The following is a 27,465-nucleotide window of genomic DNA, read 5'->3' as shown; positions in this document are numbered from 1 at the left end:
TGAATTTCTTAATTTTCCGTTTTTTCATTCCCTGTTACTGACCTGTCCAGGACTTATTCCCTGAATAAAAAAACATGGCCTACAACATGTTTCCTTCCTCCAATTAATTTAGGTCAAACGACAGCGATAAAGTATCTAAATTAATGATTTCAGTAGATTCACCGTGGGTGACAGTTTTACTATTCAGACACTGAATCCTGGAGGGAGTAAGGGAGGACTCAATAGAAGGGGTAAAAGTTCTCCTCCTCAGAGCAGAATAGTGGGAGATTACCGGCAGGCGGGCTCTACTTTCAATTAAAATACACACACATATATTAGAAACTGAGGGCACAACTTACAATCTTCAGATTGTTGGTTCAACTGTACTTCAAGCAACCAGTAACAATACATACGGTAAATATACACAGTAGTACAAATTATTCAATTATGTAAAATATTAGACACAATTTATACCGTAAACTGGGATTATACTAAAACGCTCTTCAATTCCTACTTAGTTCTCGCTGAAGAAGACTGGAGAACACAATTTCAAGAAAGCCCCCGTCCATTTAACACAGACAGATTGGAGGTAAGATTCAAGATAACAATAAAAACAAAAAAAAATTAATCAGTATTTTTTTTCTGCTGCTTCTTCAGACTAATAACCAAATTTAATTGTTTTATTTTCTAGCACAGTTGATTTATAATTGCTTCATATTTTACTTTAAAAGAAAATTTAATATATATTATTATAATAGATGGTCAAATCTAGATTTAAGGGAGTAAGGTCCCAGCAAGCTTTTGATAAATTTCTAAAAAGCCAGCATACAATAAAAAAATAAAAATAGTTTGATACGTTTTCGAGGAAATGATAAAAACGTTGGCAATAAAATAGATCTTTGATACAAACAATCGTATCGAATGTTCGGTGCAGTAACAATCTTTTTATATTATTATTAATTTTTGCAAATGATTTTAAACTAAAAAAATAATCAAGCAGTTAGTAATACTTCTTAATGTCTTTATGTCAATAACTAAAAACTCAAGTTGGTATTCTGATATGATAGAATAAAACTTTGCCTTATTTGAGCAAGTCTATAAAATGTACGAAAACAGTATATGACATATTTCTTACGACAAATGTTAACTTCTAATATTGCCTTTAAGTCTCTTTACAACCATATGATTGAAAATGAGTTTGAATATAGATTTTATTTAAATAGTATCAAACATTAAACGAAAGTGACCAAGCAGTTTTATAGAGAATAAATTTAAAAACAAATATGACATTCATAAATTGAATTTTGTAAACGAGAAACTGTTTTGATCATCTAGTTTTATTAACTGACATATTGCCTTGTATGAGAAGTTAACTCATTGAAAAAACAAAAAAAAAATCCATCAAATGTTCTGTTCTGTGTTTTGTTTGTATTAATATCAAAAAAATAGCATAACAATTGTTCGACAGAGATCCGCACCTCCTATTTTCAATCCTTTTTCACCAACTAAGTTACTCTTCTTTTTACCTTGAGCGTTTCAATGAAACGTGTCTCCTTCAAATACTAGTTCCATCTAATTAAGAAACTATCTGATGTGAATGCTCACATTATTTCCCTAACAGCAATTTAGTTATTATATCGTATTTTCTTGTCACTTAGTTTCGTAAGAAGAGGTAGTTGATTTTAATATTATATATGAACACTGTAACCAAATGATTTTGTTGAAGAATGCTAGACATTACATCTCTCCCAGATCGTTACTAAAGTCAAGTTTCCAAGAGTGAATAATATTCCAAAGGGTTAGGGCTAACAAATCTTATGCTCGAGGAAACCTTTTTTATGATTCTAGAAAAATCTAAAAAGCCATTCTTCACAAACACTTGTCCTTGATTGATTTATGTGTTAATATGTTGATACATTTTCAATACAGATATAAATATTAAACCGATCGCAGAATTTTGTTTATTAGAAGTAAGAGAAATAAATAAATAATAAAATGTTAATTTTTGTACCATAATCAAAGGTTCTATAAACAGAAGTTCATCGACTTCTTCTATTCGTTAGGCAAAGGATAAAGTTTTCTCAAAGGACAAGCGAAATTTCTCATGCCAGTATTGTAACACTTTGATGTATTAGCAGACCCAAACTAAAGTTCAATTTCTGTTAACCAAACAAGTGGGTTATGAAGTGAGAATATTAATTAGTCATCTGTAATAACTAATCGGCACTAAAAACCCTTGCCAGTGTAGTCACCTTGATTTATCTCTGTTTTTAACGCTGGTTTTCTACGCTTTCATCCCTCAGGGGATTCCCAGTTACAAATTTGTCTAATTGATCACATTTCGGGGACAAATTATTTCAGAACTCTCTTCATCGCAATTTTTTGTTAATCACTTTTCCTTTAACTAGCATTTCTTAACTAGGGAACGAACGTCGCAGTTAATCATTTCTTACATAAACTTCTCTGGTTTTTGTGAAATATATATTTTACCGCGATTCATTTTCAAAATTTCAATGCTTGAAAAAAGTCAATCATAAGGACGCATTTCTTTATCAATGTAATATATCGGCCGTGATAGAAAGACTATATAAGGCAATAATTTTGATTTAATCCTTTCTAAAAATATATTTTGAGCAATTTTAGTTATTTTTTAAATAACCCTAGATTGGAGATAATATACTGGAGTATATTTACTCATAATATTATCTTGCTGATGAAATCCAACTATTTCAATAAAAGTTTCATCCAGATTTATGTGAAAAAGCAGCTGTCGGTGATCATGCCCGCAAGGCCCTGGCGTTCACCTGTTTCAAATTCTCTTACTTAGAATATCCCATCTCCACTTAATATTTATAGAAAACAGTCATATATATATTTATCTGTTTTTGGACTTTGTTCATTCAGTATTTCACATCTTTAAAATTTGTTGTTTTGTTTTATTTTTTAAATCTATAATAATATTCCATTCTAGGGTTTGGTGTAACTTATTTTCAAGCGTCACGATATACGAGCTGTTAGAGGTGAAGCTAAGGATTTGATTTCCAGTCTAGACCTAGGATTTAATTTAATGGTTAATGTGAGAACATATTCGTAGTTAAAGTACATTCGCTAGACGCCACCTCCAACGTCACCTAATTGTGTAATTGTGCATAAAGCCTGCAAGTAGTCATTACTTTAAATAATTATGCACGAAAATATATTTTTTACGACTATTTTATTTTATTTTATTTTTTTTAAATTCAAACTCTCATCAACTGTAAAAAAGAGAAATAAATCAACTTGAGTTTCCTGCCATTGTCTTTAAGGGATTAAAATTATTTATTTAAAATATATTTAGATACACTACTAATATTTACGGACTTCATTACAAGGTTATCTCTGCATCAATCTTCTAATTAATTGCCTTCAATTCATTCCATAAATTTATTCAAATTTCTTAATTCCTGTAATAATTCAAATGTGCATTTAAAACAAAAATATTTATTTGTATTGTTTTTTTCACTATTAAGTTTTCTTTTTAAATCAATTGGCAAAGATAATTTAATTTTATGATCGATTAGTCCAAATCCGAAAAAGCAAAATCTAGCGAAAATAATAATACAAGCTGAAATTTCAAAATCCAATTCCGCTGGTTTTAAACATCAACCTAAATTCAAAGTATTTTCAAAGCACTCGTATTTTATAAGGCTTGCTTTTCTGCTTTAGAATTTAGAGTAAAATAGTCTACTATTCTTTTAGAAATATTTTTGGCTATTCTTCTGGTTTAGACAGTGAAGATTTACAAACTCGGCGTTTTTGAAAATTAAAAATTAATTTATCCTACTAATTGTAGGTAGAAATCTATAATTTTTTTTAATTGGTCAAACCGTAATAATGATACTATTATTATTTTTAGATGCTTTTAAGCGGATACGATTAATCATTTCGCTTTTTTTTGTAAGTTAAGGCTAGATTCTGCTTATCGGAAGATCTTTGGTACGTTAGAAATTGAAACTTTTTAAGAATGTAGTTTGGGTAACTTTAGCTAAGTGGTTCTAAAACTTTCTTGGAAATTCGCCCCCTTTTCACCAATTTGGGCCCCTAAACCCCGTCATGACCTTTCTTATTGTTTTTTCTTAAGCACTTTGCTGAAAAGTAGAATTAACGAGAAAAATAAAACAGTAAATTTAAAAAATTTTATTTACAAACTGAAACTTATTCTCAAAACTTTAGAAACATTTTTTTCAAATTTGGTATATTTATAAACGAAAACAATATTAAACACAAAATAGTATGGAAATTCTCTGCATATTTATCTTTTTCCAGAGAGAAAAAAAAAGAAGCTGAATATGAAAATTCAGAACATGCAAAACAGAACAACAATATTATTCAAACATTGCATTTTCTTTGCTCCAACTGGGATCTACCTGCAACTCCATCGTGTTCGTTGATAAAAATGAATGTGAGTACTTCATCAGAAAATGCAACAGATAATTGTTCATATTCGTACCATGTTCTTCTGATACAGACTGCACAAAGCAGCTGTCAAGGAGAAGACTTTGATTTTATCAAATTAGTTTCTGATCCTTCCCTTTGCCAACTCTTTGGCATAGGATTTACCTTTTTGGGGCAAAGAAAATGCAGTTGTGTTACACCAATCTGTTTTTCAAGTGTTTTGTCTTCAATTATCTGTTACTTTTTTTTTAAATGTTCTCTTTTTCACTGTTCAGTTCTTTCATATACTGTTCATTCCGCTTACCAAGCTACTAATACTAATTTTTATCCACAAAGTTCATCATTAAGCCAATTTTTCAGATTATGCTTATTTATTTTGTAATTATACACGCTACCCTTGTCTCTAGCATAACCAATAACCAACAAGCACTTGAGGCACTTTTGTAGAATGCTATTTTGTCATAAGTAGATTTGCTTCTGAAAATCTACTATAAAAAGATGTAAGGAAAACATTGGCGTACGACGGAATACTCAAGTACCTACCCTCAGGTCATTTTATAGGGGTTGACATGGCATGGCATCCTTGTAGTGTATCTTTATCGAATGGTATTGTAGTAAGTTGATTAAATATTGGTAGACCGTTCAACTGCCCACCTTATATGTTTCTTGCCTTTTGAGACATAAGGTTGACTCTTAGTGACAAAATGATTATCGAAGTAGTGTTCGGTTGAACTGAGCAACTAGAGAAACGGCGAGTAAAATCAGTCCGTTAAGATAAATTGGAGTACGGCTTACAATTCCAGACTTCAGCGTTCAATTTTATTTATCGTATGAATATGTTAAATGTGTATTAAAGTTTGATTGTCATCCAACTGCATCCTCAGATCTGATTAATGCATAACATTTAAAAGGGCATTCCCTTTTATTATTTAATCCGAGATTCGCCTTTGAGCCAAGATCCCTTCTTTGATTAGGACAAAAGTAAGGATTGGCAAGTATCCTCAACTCCTGGGTTCCTTTCTTCTGCCCTGTAAATCTGGCCCCTTCCTTCGGCATTAAGAATCAATTTTTTTGGAATTCGAATTTTCACCAGTTGACTTCAATACAATTTTGCTTATTCAAGAGGATACCTTTAGACAAATGTAACATCCCAGTTTTTACTGATTCTAGGGGCGGAACCTGTTTCCCACGGCCCTGCAGCTAAAAGCCTTGTTCCCCAGACGATCTAATTTCTCCTTCAATATCCCAGCTTAAAACGTTCCCCAAAATTGATTTCTTTGAAAAAAATAAATAAAAATAAATGCGATATCTCTATGCTTAACATACAAATTACAGTAGGGAGTTAATACAGCATTACATTGATTGTTAAGTGTTAAGTTATCAGACTGCAAAAGGCAATTTTACAGTGTTTGGAGCAAAGCAAATATAAATTATCATATTTCCAGATGATCTTAATGTAAGCATGTTGCTTACATTATTTACCTGCTTAGTGATTGAAATTTTCAACAGTTTTATCAAGTTTTCACGATTTGTTTGAATAGACCCAATATATTGATTGAAATATTTTATTCTATAAGGCAAAAAAGTTGGGCATCCCAACAAATATAATATAAGGTCCCCCAAACTTAGAAGGTTATGCAATATACCCATCAGTATTTATTCTGAGACTTTTACCTTCTACAAAAAAATTGAAGTACTCTTGTTATGTAACCTTAGTTGAATGAATGCTCACTGCTCATGGTATTAATACTATTAAGTATGTAGAATTTCCTAAAAGAAAAATAAATTATAGCTACTGTTCACATGTTGCTCAATGAATGGTTAGGCTTTATTTACATTTCTAAAATTGCACCATTGATGTTAAATGAATCCCAAGTTTGGATAACCGGAGCCCAGAAGAATATTAAACCTTTCCAACAATGATCAAAAAGACAGCTTAGTTTCTCATCCAAGTTACTTTTTATTAGGATCAGACTTTCTTCTAAGATCATTTACATAGAACTTCTCATACTGAAATTTATTTTTATAAAAGGGCATATGTGCGTTTTAACACCTCACAAATGCCAAGCGACCTTGGAAACGAAGGGAATCGTAGCAGATGAAATAGAATTAAACAGCCCCTTTTTTGGTGTCCCAAGAAGTTACTTTCCCTTGATTAGAATCTGCTTTACCTTTCTTATTCCTTTATTAAAAAAATGTCCAACTGCCAAATAGAAATTAAAGGGGACACGTATTCCTGTTGTCAAAGGCAGGTTTTAGAATTTGAAGACAAACAAGACAATCTGGAAATCACAATTTTACTCTTTTCGGTGTTAATAAAGAAACATTTTTAGAATAATAGAATCCCAAGAAGATTTGATTTTTGATTTTGATTTTTATGGTGAAGACGCGGGTCCGAAAACATAAACAGTTCTCTGATGTAAGCAAACGAAAAACCACAACATTTCTAATCTTACCTCTGCAGGTTACACTCTAGGGAGAATCCTAAACAATCGGAAATATATTTTAAAAAGAGAAGTGCAGGAAGATATTAAGGATTAACCTTTAAGGATGCATTACTAATTGTTATAGGATTACTGTAGACCACATTATTAATTTAGGTTTAATTCGAACTACTGAGAATATATCTTGATGGACAGGATCTGTAAAAGTACCATTTCAACCACCATATTGATAAATGCGTATGCGTTTTTTAAACTTTTTATTAATTAGGTATATGGTATTGATATTCTCAAATTATTCGAACAGTTAATCCTTGATAGAATCGATAAGCTGTTCTAATAATAATAATTTCTGGCGGTGTTCACCTCGACTCTAAATAGTACACTCCTGACAAAAGCCGAACAACCACTTCGTTTCTTTTAGAAGAAAGTTATTGGCGACACGTTTAATTATTGACAGATTAGGCATTAAAAGATAACCACACTTCCAAGGGAACAGTAGTTCGGACGTCCAAGTATTTACTAAGATATATTGGAATGAAAAAAAAGAAAAAATGATTCACACTGTCAGGCTATTGTTATAGATTATCGCATTTCTTATTAAATTGAAAATGATAGATATTCTCTCACTTTTCCAGTTAATTTGACCGATCTCTAAAAGAAAATTAATTTAATGTATACCGATTTTTCACCACCAAACAACATATCGAATGGAGTAAACGATGCGTTGATACATGAAACAAGCTTAGCTTCATTTTCCTGATAGAAACTGGCTGCTACTCAAGCGCAATTTTAAGGACTTGCTACTCAATGCCAAAGAATGTGGGGGGACTGTGATTCTCAAATTAGTATACCTTGCAATTTAAATTAAAAATATTGTCCTCATTTGTTCAAACAATTTATTTGTTGTAACCCAAAGGCTTGAGTATTTCATTCAGTTGAAATGAGCATGTAAAAAAGAATGAACAATTTCAGATGTAAATCATTCACTATTAGTCTGCATTAAATCTAGAGAAGGAGAACCATTATCAATGCAGAATGTCCCTTACCTCCATAAGTATACTCTTGGGAACGATATCGGGTACCACTGCCTTAAGTTTTGTACCTTTATAAAAAAGCAACAGTATAAAAGTGTCACGTTAAAGAAACTGCCAAAGTTACGAAGGAATTAATCAAACCAAAAATAAATAAACTACTCTTTCGGATTTTACGTTGGGCTCAAGCTGATAATTTTGTCAATTTGTTAGTAACAGTCACTCTAATTTTTCTTGAGCTATTTTAAGTGGTAGTATAATCACCTATTAACTGGTATTGTTTCCAATTTAAAAATTGAATTATTAACAGCCTTAAATATTCCATTTCTGTTTCATTTTATTCAAAAAGAAGTATTTTATACCAGAGAAAAAACCTTATCTAACTTTTTGTTTTGTTTAAATCTTATCTCTATAAAAATCCTATTTAACAATCGAAATAATTAAGATAGTAAGACTTGGAGAATAATTGCTTTTAATAACACTTAGCTATGAGGTTAGCATACTGGACTCCCACGCGGAGGTCCCGGGTTCGAATCCAGCAGCTGGCCCTTAGATTTTCTCTTCCTAGGAGCTTCTTACAGCTCACTGTCCGGTGATGGACAGTGTTGTCTGTAACGAGAGAACACTGTCCGGAGGCCGGCAGTGCACTGGAAAAAGCTCCGGGCGCTAATGACCTCAGCTGTTGATGCGCCAAAAAAAAAAAAAAAAAAAAAAAAAAAAAAAAAAAAAAAAAAATAACACTCAGTCTTCAGAGGAAAAACACCGCTGATATCAGTTTCTCTAAACTCAGTTCTCTTCTCTTAAACTCCTCTTATTTATTAAACAAAATAATGGAGAGAGAAAGAAACCTAAAAAGCGGAACGAAACCAAATGAAGTGAAAAATAGTGAACAATTTGCTTAGGATATACTATGATGACAAATTATATTATATTATCGTTAAAAGCATTTAGTTGTGACAATGGGCATAAATCAGGTGTGTTATAACGAAAAATATAAAACACTTCTGGCTGTATGCCACAACAGTGCAACAATTCATCGTGTTAATTTAAATGATGCTATTATTATTATTGAATGCAATCTCTAATGTGTGAACACTCTGCTCATTTGCAATTTAATTAATTTTGGATTCTCTCCGAGTTCTAATATTTCTGTTTTCATTTATTTATTTCTTTTTCTTAGAAAGAAATACTTGTGACTTTCGCTTTCATTCATTAGCTCCATGAGATTATCACTGTCGTCTGTTCAATGTGCATTACTTTTATTACTTAACGACTTTTTTATATCTACCCTTTGTTCAAGTGAAGTAAATCAATTCTGACATGTGGTGTATCTGTAAATCCTCGAAAGGGGTGTCTGTTGCGGGAGCAGCGACCTCACGGGTTACCATACCTCAGAACACCATGCGCACCAACCAGAACAGTACTCGCTACCTAATACACTGAAAAAAAGCACACGCACAGTACACACCCTAGGGTCACCTCCCAAAGGAAGCCACCTCAGATGGGGGAGTAGGTCTGGATGCTTTAAGGTAGCAGCCCTAAATCAATTGATTACGGAACCTTGAAACAGTAATGAAGCCGGATTGTCTTTAAGGAATAGACAGACCTAGGTGCCGTCAAATGGATTTTAACCTTGGATTTTGCAATATTTTATCCTTATTTAGACCTGGAGCGCTAAAAGTGCTCTTTAAGCAAGTTTCTAAGTATAATCTAGTCGCCTTATAGGAAATACGATGGAATGGTCATGGAATCCTCAATACCAAAGATTTTAACGTCTATTATATCTGTCACTCTACTAATCACATCTTCGGCTCTGGCTTTATAGCTAACCGGAACTAGTACTTGATTTTAGGGCCTACAACCCAAGATTGTGCTGGATACGGGTTAAAGGATAATCTTACAATTTTTTTTAGCGTACACTCTCCTACAGAAACATCCAATGAAGATGAAAAAGATATTTTCTAAATAGAGCTTATATTAAGACAGTGCTTGGTGACTTTAATGCAAAAAACGGGCACGAGTGCTGCCATATTCCTACAATCGGTTTGCACAGTCTGCACAACGAGAGCAATGATAATGACTGTAGAATTATTAACTTCGCTGCACCCAGAGAACTTGTCGGGGGCAGTACACTATTTCCTCTTAAGAGGATTCACAAAGGAATATGGACTTCAACAGATGGAAGTACAGCCAATCAAATTGACCATTTACTGATAAGTTCAAGACACCGATCTAAAGGAGAGTTGGGAGAACAAAGCTAAGATGGTTGGACAGTGTGACGCAGGATGCCAGGCAGCTATTGCGCACTAGAAGCTGGATGGCGGCTGTAAGAGAGAGGGACGACTGGCGGAGCAAGATCGAGGAGACCAGGAACTAACTATCTGGATTGTAGTGCCACTGAGAGAGAGGTATATCTGTAAAAAAAAAAAAGTATCGTGAGAGAGATGGTTACCAAATCAGTTTTTGCCCAAATCCTGCGCGATAATTTCTTGATATTATTAAAATATTAAGCCAGGAAAGTTCTGTCTTGCAGCGGACCTTGCACTGTCTGCCTTTTTATTATTTATTTCTCTGAAGCAGCGTCCTTCGCTCACTTCCATAATTTAGACAAAATTTGTCTAAAGAATATCCCTGCTTTATTTCACATTCACATGCTGCGCTTTGTCTACTCGTAAAATAAGTAGCAGTACATTAAGTTTTTGAAAAATTAGGATGGGTTTTGTTTTTCATTTACGATTTGCATAACTAATTTTGTATATATTTTTCATTTTATGTTGTGGATACCAGGGGTTTTTAAGTATTCTTGGACCGATTCTCTTCACCACACTTCTTGCTGACATTCCCGTTCACTATCTCACTTATAACTTTCACATATGCAGATGGCATAACCATTCTTTCACCGCATATAATCCTGTACAATCCTCCCGCCTCAGCAATACTTATTCTTTTCAAGCAGTGATTCATCAAATGAAGCGTAGATGTTAATATTCAAATGTTTAAAAAATAACTTTTACGTTTGGACAAACCATCGTACACTTCCAATCCTTAGTTGGGATTGCCTTCCACTTTACATTGGCCAATAACTAACTTGTAATCACTAAATAACAAGATACTTTTGTACCATGCACTCTTAAAACCGATCTTGACCTACGGCCTAGAAACCAAGCTTCAGCAAAATATCGCCTTCAATATTTTTGGAACAGAATATCTAATAGTTTATGTTGATCTAACTTACCATTCATCAAACACATAATTAATTGAATTACTTGAATTAAAAATATCATTCTCACCCTTCTGGTGATCTTCCCAATACGCTATTGCTCACCTATTTTCTTTATCCGTCACCAGAAACCTCATTCGATGACTGAAGCAGGACTAAACACAATTTCCTCGGCGGTGGAAATTAGTAAATAAGTACTGCATTCGGAGAACCACCAATGGGTGAAATAAAAGAAAAAAGAAGATATAATTCAACACAATTTTTAAAAAACAAAATTTGTATTTTTCTTTAATGGAATTTATTTTGAAAAATGAAGTATTATAATTATATTTCTATTACTAACGAGAATTGTAAGAACCCAATTTAAGATAATCATATCTCCACGGATTATAAATAGATAATAAAAACCTTAAAGCTTTTGTATCTTCAGTTTACACAACACTTGTGTAGTAACATGACCGAAACCTTTAGAATTGTATAAAAAATAATAATAAATCTATAACTGATTGTTGTTTATAAATAAATGAAAATTATTTTTCAGCCTAAAGTAGAAAAAACAATGGCCGAAGGTTCAGAAGATCAAGACCCATCTGCCCCATACACAGCACTGCTGCTCTTCAAGGAAGACAATCCAATCAGAAAAAAAGCTAAGGCTATAGTAACATGGCCGTATCCTTTAATATTGAACATTAAATAATAATAAATCTATAAGCAATGAATATTAATTCGGGGGGGAGTTTATTTAATAACAAATATTACTTATTGATTCACTTCACCAGTTGAAGGTAGAGATAAAACCAATTTGCCTTTTTTTGGAGAGAAATAAATTCTATCTATATCAAATTCTGATTTAATCGTAAAGGCTAAAGATTTGTTTGTTATTTGATTCAAGGGTATAACTTCATTGATGAAAATTAGACTCATTAAGCTATATTTATAAAAAACGCTTGGTTACTTTTAAACCAAAAATATAGAACTTAATGAATATAAATCTTTCCTATGAAGAGCTTATGTTCTATAGGCTGAAACACAGAGTGTGGTCCACCAATGATCACACCAGTCCGCCTTCGCACCATTAACCGATCTTGGCGCCCACTTTAATGGGAGTTTTGCCAAAATTTGGGTAGTAGACAAACACACACATATACACTCACAATCTCTCTCGAACTGTAATATGGAGATAGAAACGAATTGGAACAACTGATTATGTTTTGGGTAGACCTTGCTTGTAGAATGGGATTAAGTAACCCGAATATGCCAGTAACCCCTGTCTCTAGACACTACATCTATTAGTGACCCAACGTGATCTTTTGGAGACTAGCCTTCAGATGGGATGACCACATCACATGCCTCTAGTCTGACAGCTTCCCTTTTACAATTAGACCCACTTAGTGCATTTGTAGACAGCACACAAACACATAATCCTTGTTTGTTGTCCTTTCTAATGGACCGTTGCTACCTAATCTCCATTCCAGCACTTTATCATTTTTGCATCGCAAAATGTGATTTGTGTAACAGATAAATTTGATTAAAGAGGAATAAATTTTGTTTTAACTTCTTCAGTAATAATAATCAAGACACTGTCTTTGCTTTTCTTATCTTTGATTTCTTAATTTCGAGGATTGAATTAATGCTTCAATTTTACTTGGTTTCTGACACTTAGTAAACTACACTTTGTCAATAAATCTACAGTTAGGTCCTGTAATAATATAGCAAAATTTTGGTGTTGCTATAATTCTACATGGAATGTATGGTACAAAAATCGCTGCTTTTGCTTTCATAAAAGTAGGACACTTTAACACTTTAATTTTCAAGTTCCGTATTCAGATCTGATTAAGATTATCACAGTGAGCGAAAAAAGAGAGTTTGCTGAATCCATTTATTTTTAATTTCGCTGAAGTAATATTCGGCCACCGTTAATATTTATTTATCAATAACAGTTACTTCTCTCTACAATATAGTTAGGGTAGAGTTTTGAAAAAGTTCTTATTAGCATTGGTTTAAGCTCACTATTTTAAGCATTTCCTTTCCAAGAGACTTTATTATTTTAATCTTAAAATCTAATCCCCTTCAGGATTCTTTCCAGGATTCGAAGCCTAGCATTCCTTTTACTTCTTCTGGTATTCATTCTCTCCTTTGATCATACCGCCGACTCCTCAATTAAACCCCCATAAACTCTGTGATTTAGACATTTCCTTTATTTCAAAGCTTTACCTCCGCCAAAACTATAATCCAATTGGCCATTATTACTTGCGCTTCTCGCAAATCCCATACATAGATTGAATCGACGACTTACCTGCAGGTAAAGTGTACTGCTTTTAAAATGGTTATTGCTAAGAATTATCAGATTGACTGTCTAGGTTATCAACACTTGGGTGTCGTTCACATCACTCAAGTGTCTGCATCAAACAAATATGCATACTATGTATTATGATTTTGTTCAACTTGCCTGACCTTTTCTGCAAGTATAAAATACTACTTTGCAAGAAACCATCTTTAAAAGTTTTTTTTTGTCCAGTTAAAATTTTGTTTTAATGATTTACAATTAACTAGAACAATTAGAATCATTAAACGAGAAAAAGAACAAATATTATTCCTTAATACTAAAAAATCAGACCTTTTGAATACATCATTCTGATAGTTATTGTAGTGAACTGTGTAATACTTGGTTTTGGTTTATACCTACCAGAGGAAAATGAAACGGCTCAGATCCTTGTAAGTTTTTCATCTATGTACACAAATTTTAAACTTGAACAAATTACGGACTATTTATAAACGTATAATGTCATATAATACAGGAAAAGACAGAAATCTATTTCCTCATAATATTCATTGTTGAAATGGTATTGAAATGTGTGGCTTACGGGTTTGCCTTTCATCCTGGCTCATACATACGCAACCCGTGGAATATTATTGATTTCTTTGTCATCTGCGTTGGGTAAGTAATATTTAGTTTTTTTTGTTTTTAAGCTTATTCTGCTTATTTGCAAGTTTCTTTTTTGAAGTACGAAATTTAATTTAATTTTCTTTCTTGTAAACATATATCCCCTTACTCTTGCTACCAGTATAAGGAAGTAATTTCAAATTATCCTTTTCTATGAATATATCAATATTCTATGAATTGGTTATATTTGAAGCATGTATTGCTGTTATTTAAATCGTGTTTTGTATTTTTTAAAATTCACCTATTTGTCTGTATAATTAAAATATTCTTTATGAAATTCCAATGTGATGTTTGATGTTTTGCTTTTCTTTTTGTTTTTTCTTTTCTTTTTTTATTAAAATACTTGAATGGCAGATATGGCATAAAAGTAATGCAATAATTTTTGGATACAAATTATTTACGAATTACTAATATCTCTTGATTGCAAGAATTTTAATTCAAAGTAAAAAAATAGTTATTTTTTTATAATTTAATCAATTAATAGGAGCGATACAGGATCGTTGGCGCGTACTGGATCGGGTTTACCTAGCCTGGAAAATCGTGCTCTTTATAACCATGCTGCAGCTCCCAAAACGTTAATTCCTATAAATATATCCAGTTAGAAATGATCCTACAAATGAAACCAATGCACTAGCCTCTATACTAATTCCTTCCCTGATTATTATTTATATTCATCACTTTTTCGGTACATTGATTCCTCTGGACAATGTTTCTCCTATAACCAATAACATTGTCCAACACCACAATGAGAGAGTGAGTTGGAAGAAAATCCTACGAAAAGAAAATCTAAGGTCGGGCAGCTGGACTCGGACTCGGAATATCCGCCTGGTAGGCCGGATATTAACCACTGAGTTAATCTCAACACTCACTATTGGCGTAATAACTGTATCCAGTTCTGTTACTTTGTTAGGTTGTTACCAAACTAGTTATCAGCGTTCGTGGTAAAAATGGAATAGCAATAATAAAATAAGTATCGAAAAACACAAAAGATGGAATTCCGCTCTCAGAATGTACATGCAATTTTAATTTCATTTATGAACTAAATATTTATTTGATTTATTTATTTTATGTAACGGTGATTTTTTAATTTGGAGAGGCCCTTCAGAAAAAAAATGAATCACTTCGTCCCTTGGTTTATCGGAGGTAGGACTGACCTCTGCTTTGGAAAATTCTCCTTTACATCTCATCCAGAGTAACTCTTCATGCCTTTTATAACGAAAAGCTGTAGAAAATCAAGGCTATAAGCGCTTCAAAACCTGACTTAAACATAATTTCAGGATCAAAATTTGGCAATATGTAGATGGGTTTACCAAAAATTGGGTGTATAAATTTTAAATCAGGCAATTTTTTAAGAAAAAGATGTAGAAACAAGGAATGATTGAGAAGATAATTACCGTTCAATTGACTAATGAAAAAGCAGGAAAGAATAACTAAAGAAGAGAACTAATCTGTGAACTGGGCGGTGAAGGAATGTGAAGGGCGGTGAAGTGAATGGCTGTGAACGTAGGATAAGATTTTGCTGGGCTACAGGCCGGTGAGTTCTGGTGTGGCCAGATGTGTGCCAATGAAAGAGGGTAGGACAAGCTCGGTGGCTGCATGCCAATTACCGTCTCACGCTAATGTCCTCATATACATTTTATGCAATATCAATGGATCCTTAGACAGTCTGCATACATACACTGCTCTCTCTTGCCACGTCTAATAAACTAAACATAGTATTTACAAAATAAAATATAGACAAACTAAAGACACTTGTCCAACAAACTGAACAAAAAATGTGTCCTCTATTGTCTCTATGTAAGTTATCTATTATAAGAATTTACCCAGTTACTTTACTAATATAATTATATATATATTTAATTTCTATTTAGATGTTCCCATCAACCCAAAAAGTAAATCCGCTGTCAGTTCGTGGAATGTGTTTACCTTGAACACATGGGGGAGATACCTCTCACAAAGGGTAACTCCTTTAGATTAGGTTAAAGTTGTTCTTTCAAGGAAGATGGTCGCGTGGCCAGTGGCCTTTCTGACTCCTAAGAGAACTTAATCCTCCTAAGAGGACTTCGTGTTTGGAATTGTGATTGAGGGAAGTCTGTGTCTGAGCGAGTTGGGATGCTTGGACGAGGAGTTATGGATTTTTATTTTTCTTCTTCTTTTTTTTTTTTTTTTTTTGTTAAGCGGTTTTTAATAAATTGTTGTATACAAAGAATTTTGAAGACAGTATGAAGGGTTCAGTTTGATAGATTGGGGCGTTGGTAATTTTTTTTAAAATACTATTGACTGGAAAGATGTGTGCCATAAGAGTTGGAATGCTTCATCGAAAACCAAAACCTCGCAACCGAAGGTCCAATGGAGTTTTATAATAATAAATGTAGAGAAGTGTATTGTTTTCAAGTGAGAGTTTTTTGGAAATCTAGATACAATTTTGTATCAATTGCTGACTTCCAGTCTTTTTAAACTTATAGATACTATGTGAGTCTTTTGTCCAGGTAAAGTTCTAAATATTTCTTTTGGTGAAAAGGTCGATATGATATCCAGAGGTTAAAGTTGCTTTTATGGGAGTTGACTTTTTTTCCCCACTTTGTTTATAATTAATGGAACGTAAATACACGGTTGTTCATCAATAAAAAAAAATAATACAAAATTAACATAATTCTAATAGTAAATCAACTAACATTACTCTGCCGGAATAATGCTGACAGAAGTGAAACAAATAGAATACAATAAATAAAATAAAATAAGTAGCCAACAATTTTTAAATAATAATAAAACAGAAGCACAAACTGTAAACACAAAATAATTTATGTGAGGAACAGTAAGATAATTTATGTGGAGCAACTGTGAAAGTAATGTTATTAATGTCAGCTCTAGTTTAGAATGTGCTGTGTTCAAATGTGGAGAATACGAGTATTTAAGTTCGTTGAATGAACAGTTGAAGACTCTGAATTGAGAAATAATTATCGCCAACTATTAAGTTTGTACTGCTGGAGAATTTTGTGCGACTGGTGAAGATTAAATGTAAGGTACGGAAGGGAGGAAAGTAAAAAATCAAACGAGTGGAGCAAGACTGAACAGTCTATTGCGGATTAAAGATTAATAAAATATTATTGCTTCACCGTCTGAGGTTTTATACATCAAACTGTTATGGCACTTCTGTAAACCGTTATTCCAATTGAATCAGAAGAAGCGGCAAAAATTCATATTATTCTAGAACCCAGTTTGGGCAAATTGCTAGCCAAGAGTCACAAGCTAAGCATATGGAACTAGAATTAGAAGTTAAGTTTAAGTAAGTTGTTTGTGAAGCCAAAAATGTTTAAAGGTAACTATTCCCTACACAACTTCAACTACAAAAAATTCTCTAACAACAAAAAATTAAGTAGTAGGTATTTAAAAATAATATTGTGTAAATTAAAAATTCACTTTCAAGAATATTATCAATTCTTAGATGCAAAACTGAATTCTAGCAGCTTACTCAGAATTAGATTCTAAACGTGCATTATTACTCAACAGTTGGTTCAGGCAGTCATTTAATTAAGAATTATTTTTAAAAATATCATTTAAAATATTTTACAGAATATTATCATTCTTCCCACTGGGCATGGATCTGGCAGTGTTGCGAATGCTCAGGGTAGTTCGGCTCCTCCGGTTGCTACGTCTCATCAAATTATTACGCAGTAAGTAATACATTTTCTAAATTTATAACAATATTAATTTAAGTAAAGAGGAAATGTGATTTCAGCTATAAACTTATTGATCTATACTATGTCGAATTTACGTAGTAAGTAGTTTTATTTTGCTATAACAATAATCGTGGAATTTTACTTTCACTTTAATGTCTGCACATTATCGAAATGGGAATCTCTTATAATTTTTGAGCACCCTAAATAAAAACTCGGTCTAATCTGTTGGAAGTTAGTCTTTAACTTACCATTTAAAGTTTTAAAGTAAAAGATAGTGATTTATTTAAAGAAGTAAAAATGTTATGTACCGATCAGCCCTGTTAGTCTTTCAAAGGGGTATTCTTCATCTTTAGTAAGCAGAAGTCAAGGTCTTAGTTTATAACCATCAACACGCTCCGCTTTCTGGGTGACAACTTGCGAGGAAGCTTAAGGCACTCCGGGTATACCATTGCACTATAAAGTTTCTAGTTTTTAGATTTGTTTCTCTCAAACTGAAAACTATTTTCATCAAACGCAATTAGATAATTCTAGGATTATCACAAGTGCTACGGTCTGTAGTTCAATTGATGTGTAGCACCAGTATGTTTTCCTTATTTGAAAAGAAAGTAAAACTTTATCGTTCGTGAGTAGAAAAATGAAATCAGAAATAGAGGAAATCTGGAATGAAATTGCCAGTATTTTATAATATTTGATAAAAATTGTTCCTCGCTACAATTTTCAAACATCTATCTTCAGATGAAATAGGTAGTTGTAGCACTGGGATTTCACGGAAGTTGAAACAGGCGGTGCTTCCTATAATTGGATAAAATAAATAAATATGAAAATAAAAGTTACATTGAATGGAGAGATCCGTAACTGATTCACCTTATGAAAGGCGACATCCCTAAAAAACGTTATTAGTGGACCAATCTAAAAATATAATTTTATATATTTTCTCTGTCCGTTTGAACTCGTAGATAATCGAGAAGTCAGGAATATCTTTATATATTATATATAAAACGGTAGATAACGCTATATAGTTCACTTGCCAGCAGCTCTTCTTATTTTTCCATGTTTTTATTAGAAATTTTTTTGCATTTCTAATTGCTACATTTGCTTTCATTGAGGAATTATTCACTTTTTTTTCTTTAAATTAATCTAATTTAATATTCTGGTTAAACATTTTTATTGGGATCAATCAATACAATTCAATCACTTATAAAGATCATAATGTGGTTTAATATTTCATTCAATTAGTATTTGTCTAACGATCTAAAGAAATTTGTGTATACATATATCAACCAAAGGTTATTAAGTCAATAGAAAAACGTAGAATATCATCGAGCTAAATTGATTGAAATCGTTCTGTTTTATGCACATCATTAACTCATCAAAACTCTAACATGACAATATTTTCTTCGTATTGTGAAATTAATTTATTAGTTCAATCTGGGTTTTCATTCAATTAAATGATTAAAGGGAAGAAAAAATTATTTCATGAAATAGTTAAATTTCACATTTTGCTATTAAATAATTATAAATTTATTTGAATTGTTTAAGTAGCAATCAAGATTTCCCAGGCGGAAGGAATTAAATGCAAATTATTGTCCTTGAATAATAAGAGAAAATGTTAATTTCCCAGCAAAGCTATTTTTAACAAATTCTTATGCTATTTTTATTTTACTTTTTAAAATAAGGGATAAAATTTGCGGAATTGATTATGGATGCATCATTAATATACTTGTTTTAAGTGATTGATTCCATCAAGAAGATTAAGCACTAATAGTAAGTCGTCAGTTGACTTTCAAATTCCCAAAACGTGATTTTAGAGGCAAATGAAAAGAAAAGCTTTCGTTATTTTAGGAATACAGCCTTGTGAGATTAAGTTTTGCTTTTCCGGCAAGATTTCTTTATATTTAGTTTTTCTAAACACTTTCTTTCAGGCCACAAAATTATGTGCATATTTTTTTTTTTATTGTCCGTTATTAAGAGGCTTACTGTAAGATACAATTATAGTTTTATCATTAGACAAATTAAAAATTTTTATTGAGCAATCTCAATTATTATTTTTAATAATTTTGATCTTGGACATTCTGTCAAAGATCGTTTTTTACATCAAGGTGACGGAATGCAGTAGCTCGGATAGAAGGAATAAAGAAATTTGTTTGTTCATTCTATTACTTCAATTATTAGATTTTTGTTTTCTAATTTTTAAAAAGCAAAATTAACTATTTCTGCTATCAATTTTTTTTTTTTAATGACCCACTTCGCATTTAAATTTTTTGCATTCTTCTGCAGTCCAAGATGTGTCTTTTAATGAATACATGTAAAATTCATTTCTTTTACATTGCAGTTTAGTCTTCCACTATTTGAAAATGTATCAGCTTTTCTTTTGATTTCTTTGTTGAGCTAATTATTGAATCCTTGAATGGATAATAACGTGGAAATACTAATTTTATAAGTCAATGAACATTACCAAAGTTTAAATGCTATTCTGAATAACATGGGGCAGCGTGACAGTACTACGGGTGCTAATGTCCCTATGTTCCATTGCCAACAGAGTTTCTCTAATAGAATTTATCTGAACATGAGTGTGATCCTTATATCTACCCAACATATGTTTACCAATTAAAGCACAAAATTATATACACCTTACAGGAGAGATCTAAATATATTTATATTTATAAATAAATATATAGTATTGGCTGTTATAAACCTTTAAAACTAAATTTGATTGCAAATGATTGTTCTTTTTCTTTTGAACCGGAAGTCGGAGAGATTTTTTACTGCTTTTAAATATTTATAAAAATGATTAAATGGAATGAAGTGCAAATGAATTATTTTCACTTTTTGGTAGTCATTGTGTGAACTATTAATTAATATTTCTTGTAAGTTAGAAGATATCTTCTTCAGGATTTAGAATCACCAAGGTAATTAAAGGCTGGCAAACTTTAATATTAATCATCACAGATTTCATATGCGATGCGCAAAACTGTTGATTCGAGAAGTAAATGTGAGTTTATTGATTTCTAGTATGAGTTGCTCTAAATTATTAAGCGGTATCCATCAGGCGTTAATAAATTTATTGGCAGCCCTAAATCTGCTTTTCTAAATTTTCTAGAGGCAATATCAATATCAGATTTATTAACTTTGCAAACTTACCACTCATTCTACTATTTAAGAAAAATAAAAAGTAATAACCAATTTATATTTCAAATTAATCAGTCAATTTAATTTGGTTTGCGGTTTTTGGTTAAAAAAGTATTAAAAGTTCGTACCACATTAAAAATTTATTTTCAGTTTTTTAATTTTGGAAATAAGTGTACAAACGTCGGCCAAAAATCAAGAAAATTTCTCATACTTTAGATAATTTGATTATCTTCGGCAAGTATGAAAGTTAAATATTCGGTATGTTGGACGGCATAATTGAAGCTTTCAATGCTGTCACTATCTGTCTGAATCATAAATAAACAGCTGTTGCCGCTCTTCAATTATTAATCACAACATGCACTGCAGTACTTGCATTTTAGATTTCTGCCCAATTCTATCTAGTTTGTATTTAGGTTATAGATTGGCTCTTTGCACAACCTATTTACTTTCACTCTTCGCAGTTATGGTGAACCTTGCGTGACAACGATGTGTACGCATTGTTCACGGAGGTCTAAGAAAAGTCAAACACACGCTGCACTTACTTGCAGCCTCCTTCGCTTCTAGGTTGTGCGCTACTATGGCTGTGACTTCTGTTAAGTAATTAGCAATAATAGGATGACTTTCTCAAACTCATAAGGTAGTAGTCTTTCAGTGATTCTCACTGTTACCCGAAGTATAAAGGGGAGAATCATCAGTGGAGAAGCGGTCATTTGGGCCCTGTGTCCCTTGTTCTGTAGGGAATTTAAAAGGTATGAAATAAATTGGTTTTTTGTACTACAATGGTTCCGCCAATGTTACTGTAGCCTTTTGGCTTGTAGATCCAGCATCGCGTTATTGCTGGTGATACAGAATAGATTTCTCAGATTGCTGACGTCTTCTCATGGTCATGAGTGAGTAAACTGGACAGGCTTACTTTAATTGGAATCTTAACTATCGAAACTTTGGCTTCTAAAATTTTCTTCTAATTGCATCAGTCAAAATATAATTTGTATTCAAATGCCTTTCAATTCGAAGTCTTAACTAATTAATTTAATTGATTTCCATTTCATTTTTTCTTGAAAGTAATAGTCCACTTAATAGAACGCGCATATACATTTCATTTTATGTCTTTTGTAACCGTACATTTACTTTCTTTGTCCTCTAGCAATATTTTTTTGATTATTCGCACATAAAACAGAAAGACGAAAGTTACATTACTTTGAATAATACCATAATTTAGTTAGTTGTTGGACTGTGGTTGAAGGGAGGAAATGATTAACCTTTATTGAATGAAAGAAGAATTCTTGCCATGAATGAAGTGTCGGGGTTATCTGCGTAGGAGTGAGTGACATGTCCACTGAACACTAAATAGATACTTCCTTTAAAACAAAAAAAAACTGGCGTTTTTTTTTTAAACGCTCAGTTTAAACACAAACTTCTCTGTCTCTCAGTTTTAGTATAAACCATCTAACGCGAGCTTCCAGCCTTTTAAATTCAGCAACGTTATGATGAAATTAGCTCCTAAACTGAATAGTAGAATCTTTAAACACGCTGATTGGATTAGCAAATAATATCTGTTTTTTAAGCTCTAATCAATTCTCTTCTTTATTTCTAATGTCCAGTTAGTTTTCTTTTTAAAACAGTAGTTTTGAATTCATATAGAATTGAAGGTTCATATTCTATTCATATAGAATTGAAGGGGTAACTCATTGTCGCCTTTTAAGACACTTTTTGTTTTAGGGACTCTTTTCAACCATCAGATATATTTATGTGTATTTTACCTTATCATATAGAATCAAACTGTACATCATTCACATCATCCCTTCAGCTAGTGCAATAAGTGAAGTTCATCATCTCTCCCCATTTTTCTATCGCTTCCTCTCAGTTCAGACAGTCATTCACATCTGTTAATCCTGATACACTATGTAAGGGAGACAGAATTTGTGACAAAATTTTCCATCATAGTTGATTTGAAATCAATCAATAGAATTTTAAGAGGGCAGTTAAAATAATCCACTAAATCTTGAGATTATATTCTTTAAAAAAAGAGAAAAGAATAAATTGCCATCTTGGTTCAAATATATTTCTTTGATAAATGCCTTAAAGTGATGACTAGAGAAATATGAGAAATATTGCTTTATTTTATCATATTTCCAATTTCTTACATTATTTCTAAATTATATTTGTCTTCAGGTGAAATATTTACTTAGTTTACCTTGTCGTTTTTTTAAAATCTAGTCTAATGCTAAAGTATGGGCAATTCTAATGCTGATCTTCAATCTAATTTTATGGGAAAGTGCGAAGGAAGGAAAAATGTAGAAAAAATCAACAATTTTCTAGAGAGAAAAGTTAGCGGAATCTGTAAATAGAAAAAATTACAAACATAATACTACTGATTCTATTTCAAGGCACATGAATTTAAAAAAAAATTAATTGATTATCGATTTCATTATGCAGTTCATTTAAAACCAATTTTTTTTATTCTTTAATTTCATGCGTTAATAAGAGTCAGAACCAGGAGTGTAAATGAAATAATTATACCACACGTTTTGGTCACAATTACCGGATATAAAATATTTAGGTAGAAATATTAAATTATGTTTTTCATTGATTTAACTGTGTGGGTAAAACTATGCATTTTACCTATTTTGCAGCTTACTCTTTGCAAAACGTAGTTAACATACAGTTGTTCGTTTTTATCGTGTAACAAACATGTCAATATAAGTTTAGAAATTTATTTCTTTTTTTTTAATTATTTATTTAATAAACTTATTAAAGAATAAAAATTCTCGCTACCAGCTCATCCATTGCTGCAACCAATATTGGCTTAACGCTGGCATTAGCTAGATTGAAGGACACCTCTAAATAAACGTCCTGTCTTGGTGTCTACATCAGGCCCCCGTCTAGATATCAGCACGCGGGGGCCTCTCTCCGAGGGTGTAAGTTTAACTGTGTGTGAACTGTATCTGAGTGTGCTTTTTCTTTTGTTTTTGTTTCATATTTTTTTCTTCATTTTTTGAAGAAAAGTTATCGCCTACTTTTTTAGGCTAGGCTTCACGTCCAACTCCAAATTAGGCTTCATGGATGGAGGCGGAAGCTTTTTTTTACTGTTAATAATTTTTCTAACAAATAAATCGTAGCTACTCGCTTGGGTTTCTCAAAATTACATATCCAACCTTCTAACCACTACGCCAAACCATTAGCCCTTTGATTTTTGTTACTAATAATGAGAAACCTCATTTTTAAGATTTTAGTGAATTTTAAGTTTACGCGAGATTAAATTTTGTTTGTTCTTCTTTTTATTAAAATACTTTATGTAGAAGTTTTTCAGCAGTTTTCCTTAAATGCGCGCGCAATGTGCTCTTGAAGAATCAAAGTAAAACAGCTGAAAAACACTCTCCTAACCTCTTTTAGAGCAAATGTTCGCAACAATATTAAAGCTTTAAACAATTAAATGATTTGAATATTTGAGTGAATGAGTGGGTTGTTTTACTTACGGATATGCAATAGTAACTTATTTTATGAATATGATGAGAAGGAATGTTGCTTGTTAAATTAATACTTAATTGCTGTTAATTGTATTTTTCGAGTTAGTGAGTGTGTTTATAAAAACATTAAATTCATTTTTTGTGATGTCCTTGATTATTTTTATATATAAAAGTTACTTTTTTATTCGTTAGTTTTAAATTATTCCTCAATTTAAGTTATGTAATTACTTGTTGACAATGTCTGTAAATTAACTTCCATTTTTATTTCTGTATTCTCGAAAAACCTTGTATTTTTCTTATTTCTGGACAAGAAAATGAATACCATCTTTGCATTTGTAACTGCAATGTTCGCAAATGGATAAATCAAATAGATAAATAGATTGGTAATTAAATTAATCACCGTTCCTTATGCTTCTATTATTATTCTAATTGTGTTTTCTTTACATTAAACTAAGCGATTGAAATTGATAATCGAAGTAGATAGACAATATTTCCAAAGCTTTCCAGAAGGTTCAAGAGTTGTTTTGCTAATCTCACCCACTCATGCCCATTTGCAAGGAATAGTCTCAAAAGATATCCAGTATTTATTACCTTCCTAATTCCTAAAATAGCCTTCCATTAGACTTGAATAAATTAAACTAAACTAAATATTATTGTTAAATAAATAGTATCAAACCTAAATTTCTTAAAATATGTTCAAAACAATCCACTACTAATAATGGATAGCTAATGTGATCATCAGACTCAACTCTAATATTCACAAATTGTTTCACAAACTCTTTATAAACTGATGTGTTTGTTTGGAGCCCGTAGTAAAACCTGTTTTGATCTTTAAAAACAGGATGATTTCACGATTCGGCCCCTGTAAATAAGTTGGTCCATATTCAGCCCTTTAAAATACCCTTTAGTAATCTAAAATTCAGAAAATGAAGCATCAAATTTCCTTCAGTAGTTGTTGCTAAGAAGTCCACCTTAGTTAGTTCCCACTGGAATTTTCAAATAGCACATTTTCATCTGAATCCATGAAAATTGGTTACGTACGCAGAACTGGATAAAATCAACGATATTTCTCTAAATTATTGACTTTCTAATTGATTTTATTCACTTTCTGGATCATTTAGCATTGGATTTATTTCAGGACACTTTACAGAAAATATTGTGGTTGCTTTAAAATAGAGTTCCAATATTTTATATTTCAATTTGGAATAAAATGTTTATTGAAAGTTCAATTTCCGTATCCTGAAAGCCCATTTTGTGCAGCATACCACAAGTGTATTCAGACGTTAGTTCAGAATCCGCTTTAATTAAATTTAGAATATTAGATATTTCAAATTGCTGATGATTTAATTTATTAACTTTTCAAACGATTTTTGTTTTTTAAATAATGTTTATCGTTTAAAAACGGATTTAAACAAAATTATGAAATATACTTGAGTAAGAATTGTAAGTAATGAATGAAGAGAATTATTGTTAAAAGCCCAGACAAACTCACAGGAAGACCTAGAAGGAATATCCTTAGTAACCTTGACCAACATGAACATCTGATTAAGATAAATGACCCAGCTAACAAATTCACTCAAACGACACGAACAAACTTATATAATTAGTCATGTACAACGTTGAGACACTTTTTGTCTTAATTTTTCTCACGCTTGCCGTCACTTTACTATGATAGTGGTTTTTGTTTCTTCCTGCAAATAATGTAACTGGAAGCAAATAATAAGGTCATTTTGTTTACTGAGCAAACATGCTACATTTATGGTCATTTTGGAGTTTTTTTTATATTATTATTTAATCGTTGATAATGATTAAATTTATATTAATATTCCTTAATTCTTGTTTTCAATTAAGGCTTAGATGAAATATCTTTGTAGTTACCTCAGTATTCACCAAGTGATAATTTAACATTGTATGCAGTGTGTGAAATTCATCAGATTATGACTATCAAGGGCTATGAATCTCACGATTACAATTTCAGAAACAAGGTAGTCATTTAATCTTTTAAAAATTTCAGAAGAACAACCCAATTAGCTCAAGGTTTCATAAAACTTTAAAGCATTGTCAACTGAACTTCCATAACTATTTCGGCCCGCTAAAATTAAATATAGACAATCAGCTTCCATTTCCAAATTTTGACAACCTAATTTATTAAAGCTGTCATAATAAAACTGCAGTTTCACGCCTGTTTTGGCGACTTCTGCACTGCTGCGATCTCAGATCTTACAAAATTTAAATCTTTTCAAGCCGTATTCTCATTGGCTAGTTACTATTCGAGCTGCCATTTAATTTAAATAGTTCAAATTCTACATTGTATGGTCTACAGTTTCCAAATAATTATTCTAAAATAATCCAAGGTTCTAGTAAAACTGAAGAGTGTTCACTTATTCCTTGTTAACACACTGGGTCTGGGTACCTGGGTTTAGATTCAGTAATCTCCGGACATACAGGAAAGACCGCCTGGAACTTACTGCTCAGTTCAAGCGACGTAAAAAAGTTAAAGCATATAAGGATTACTGCCATCAGTAAGCTTCTTTACCTCTATATGTTGCCATCTTCTGTTTCATTTCACACCGCAAAGTATATAAAATGTAACTTTAAAAAAAATAAAATACAAACTTGTACATAATTATGTAATTTTACAGGCAAGTGAGTGTAAAGTGGGGAGTTAGCCATAGAGCGCAAAATTACAAGTATAAGGAGGTAAATAGTATAACTTCATTAATAATATCTACTTCATTCATGAAAATATTTGAGTAATTAAAACAGAATCTATTTGTTGAACAGGACCGCTTGCTACTACACCAGCTTGCTACCGCAGCACGCTTCTCGGATATATATATTTATTCATAATTAATCAATATATTTTTAAATGAATAAATCATTTGTATAAACACATTAACTTAAACAAAATAAATAAAATAAAATAAGTAAATAATATGAAAATGTTATTCCCACTGAGTTGAAATGTGTTCATTATATGTCATCAACAACATCATCTTTATTATTATAATTTTATATATACGATATATATATATATATATATTTGTTACTTGATTAAATGTTACATTTTATGTACGTTAATTATTACGTTCTTAAATTCTTATTAGATCTGTTTTATAATAAAAATTCTTTTCCTA

General features: G+C 31.7%; 1 protein-coding gene across 2 annotated transcripts; it reads left to right on the top strand.

The window, feature by feature from the left end:
* Positions 1-251: 251 nt before the first annotated feature.
* LOC141455692 (voltage-dependent calcium channel type A subunit alpha-1-like) lies at positions 252-27,465 on the top strand. 2 transcript variants are annotated; one of them, XM_074130954.1, is made up of 8 exons: positions 252-393; positions 498-568; positions 11,650-11,777; positions 13,724-13,823; positions 13,907-14,046; positions 17,626-17,726; positions 26,971-27,028; positions 27,113-27,465. In XM_074130954.1, the coding sequence occupies exons 3-7, from the start codon at positions 11,668-11,670 to the stop codon at positions 26,976-26,978; spliced, it is 459 nt and encodes a 152-aa protein (XP_073987055.1). In that variant the 5' UTR covers positions 252-393; positions 498-568; positions 11,650-11,667; the 3' UTR covers positions 26,979-27,028; positions 27,113-27,465. The 2 variants fall into 2 exon arrangements, with proteins under 2 accessions (XP_073987055.1, XP_073987059.1); XM_074130958.1 differs by having other exon boundaries at positions 27,095-27,278.

Source organism: Rhodnius prolixus, unplaced genomic scaffold (genome assembly GCF_049639745.1).
Source record: "Rhodnius prolixus isolate KJV_2025 unplaced genomic scaffold, Rpr scaffold_1, whole genome shotgun sequence".
In the NCBI taxonomy this organism is placed as follows: Eukaryota; Metazoa; Arthropoda; class Insecta; order Hemiptera; family Reduviidae; genus Rhodnius; species Rhodnius prolixus.
The sequence above is the reverse complement of the archived record's forward strand: the minus strand, read 5'-3'. Positions and strand labels throughout refer to the sequence as shown.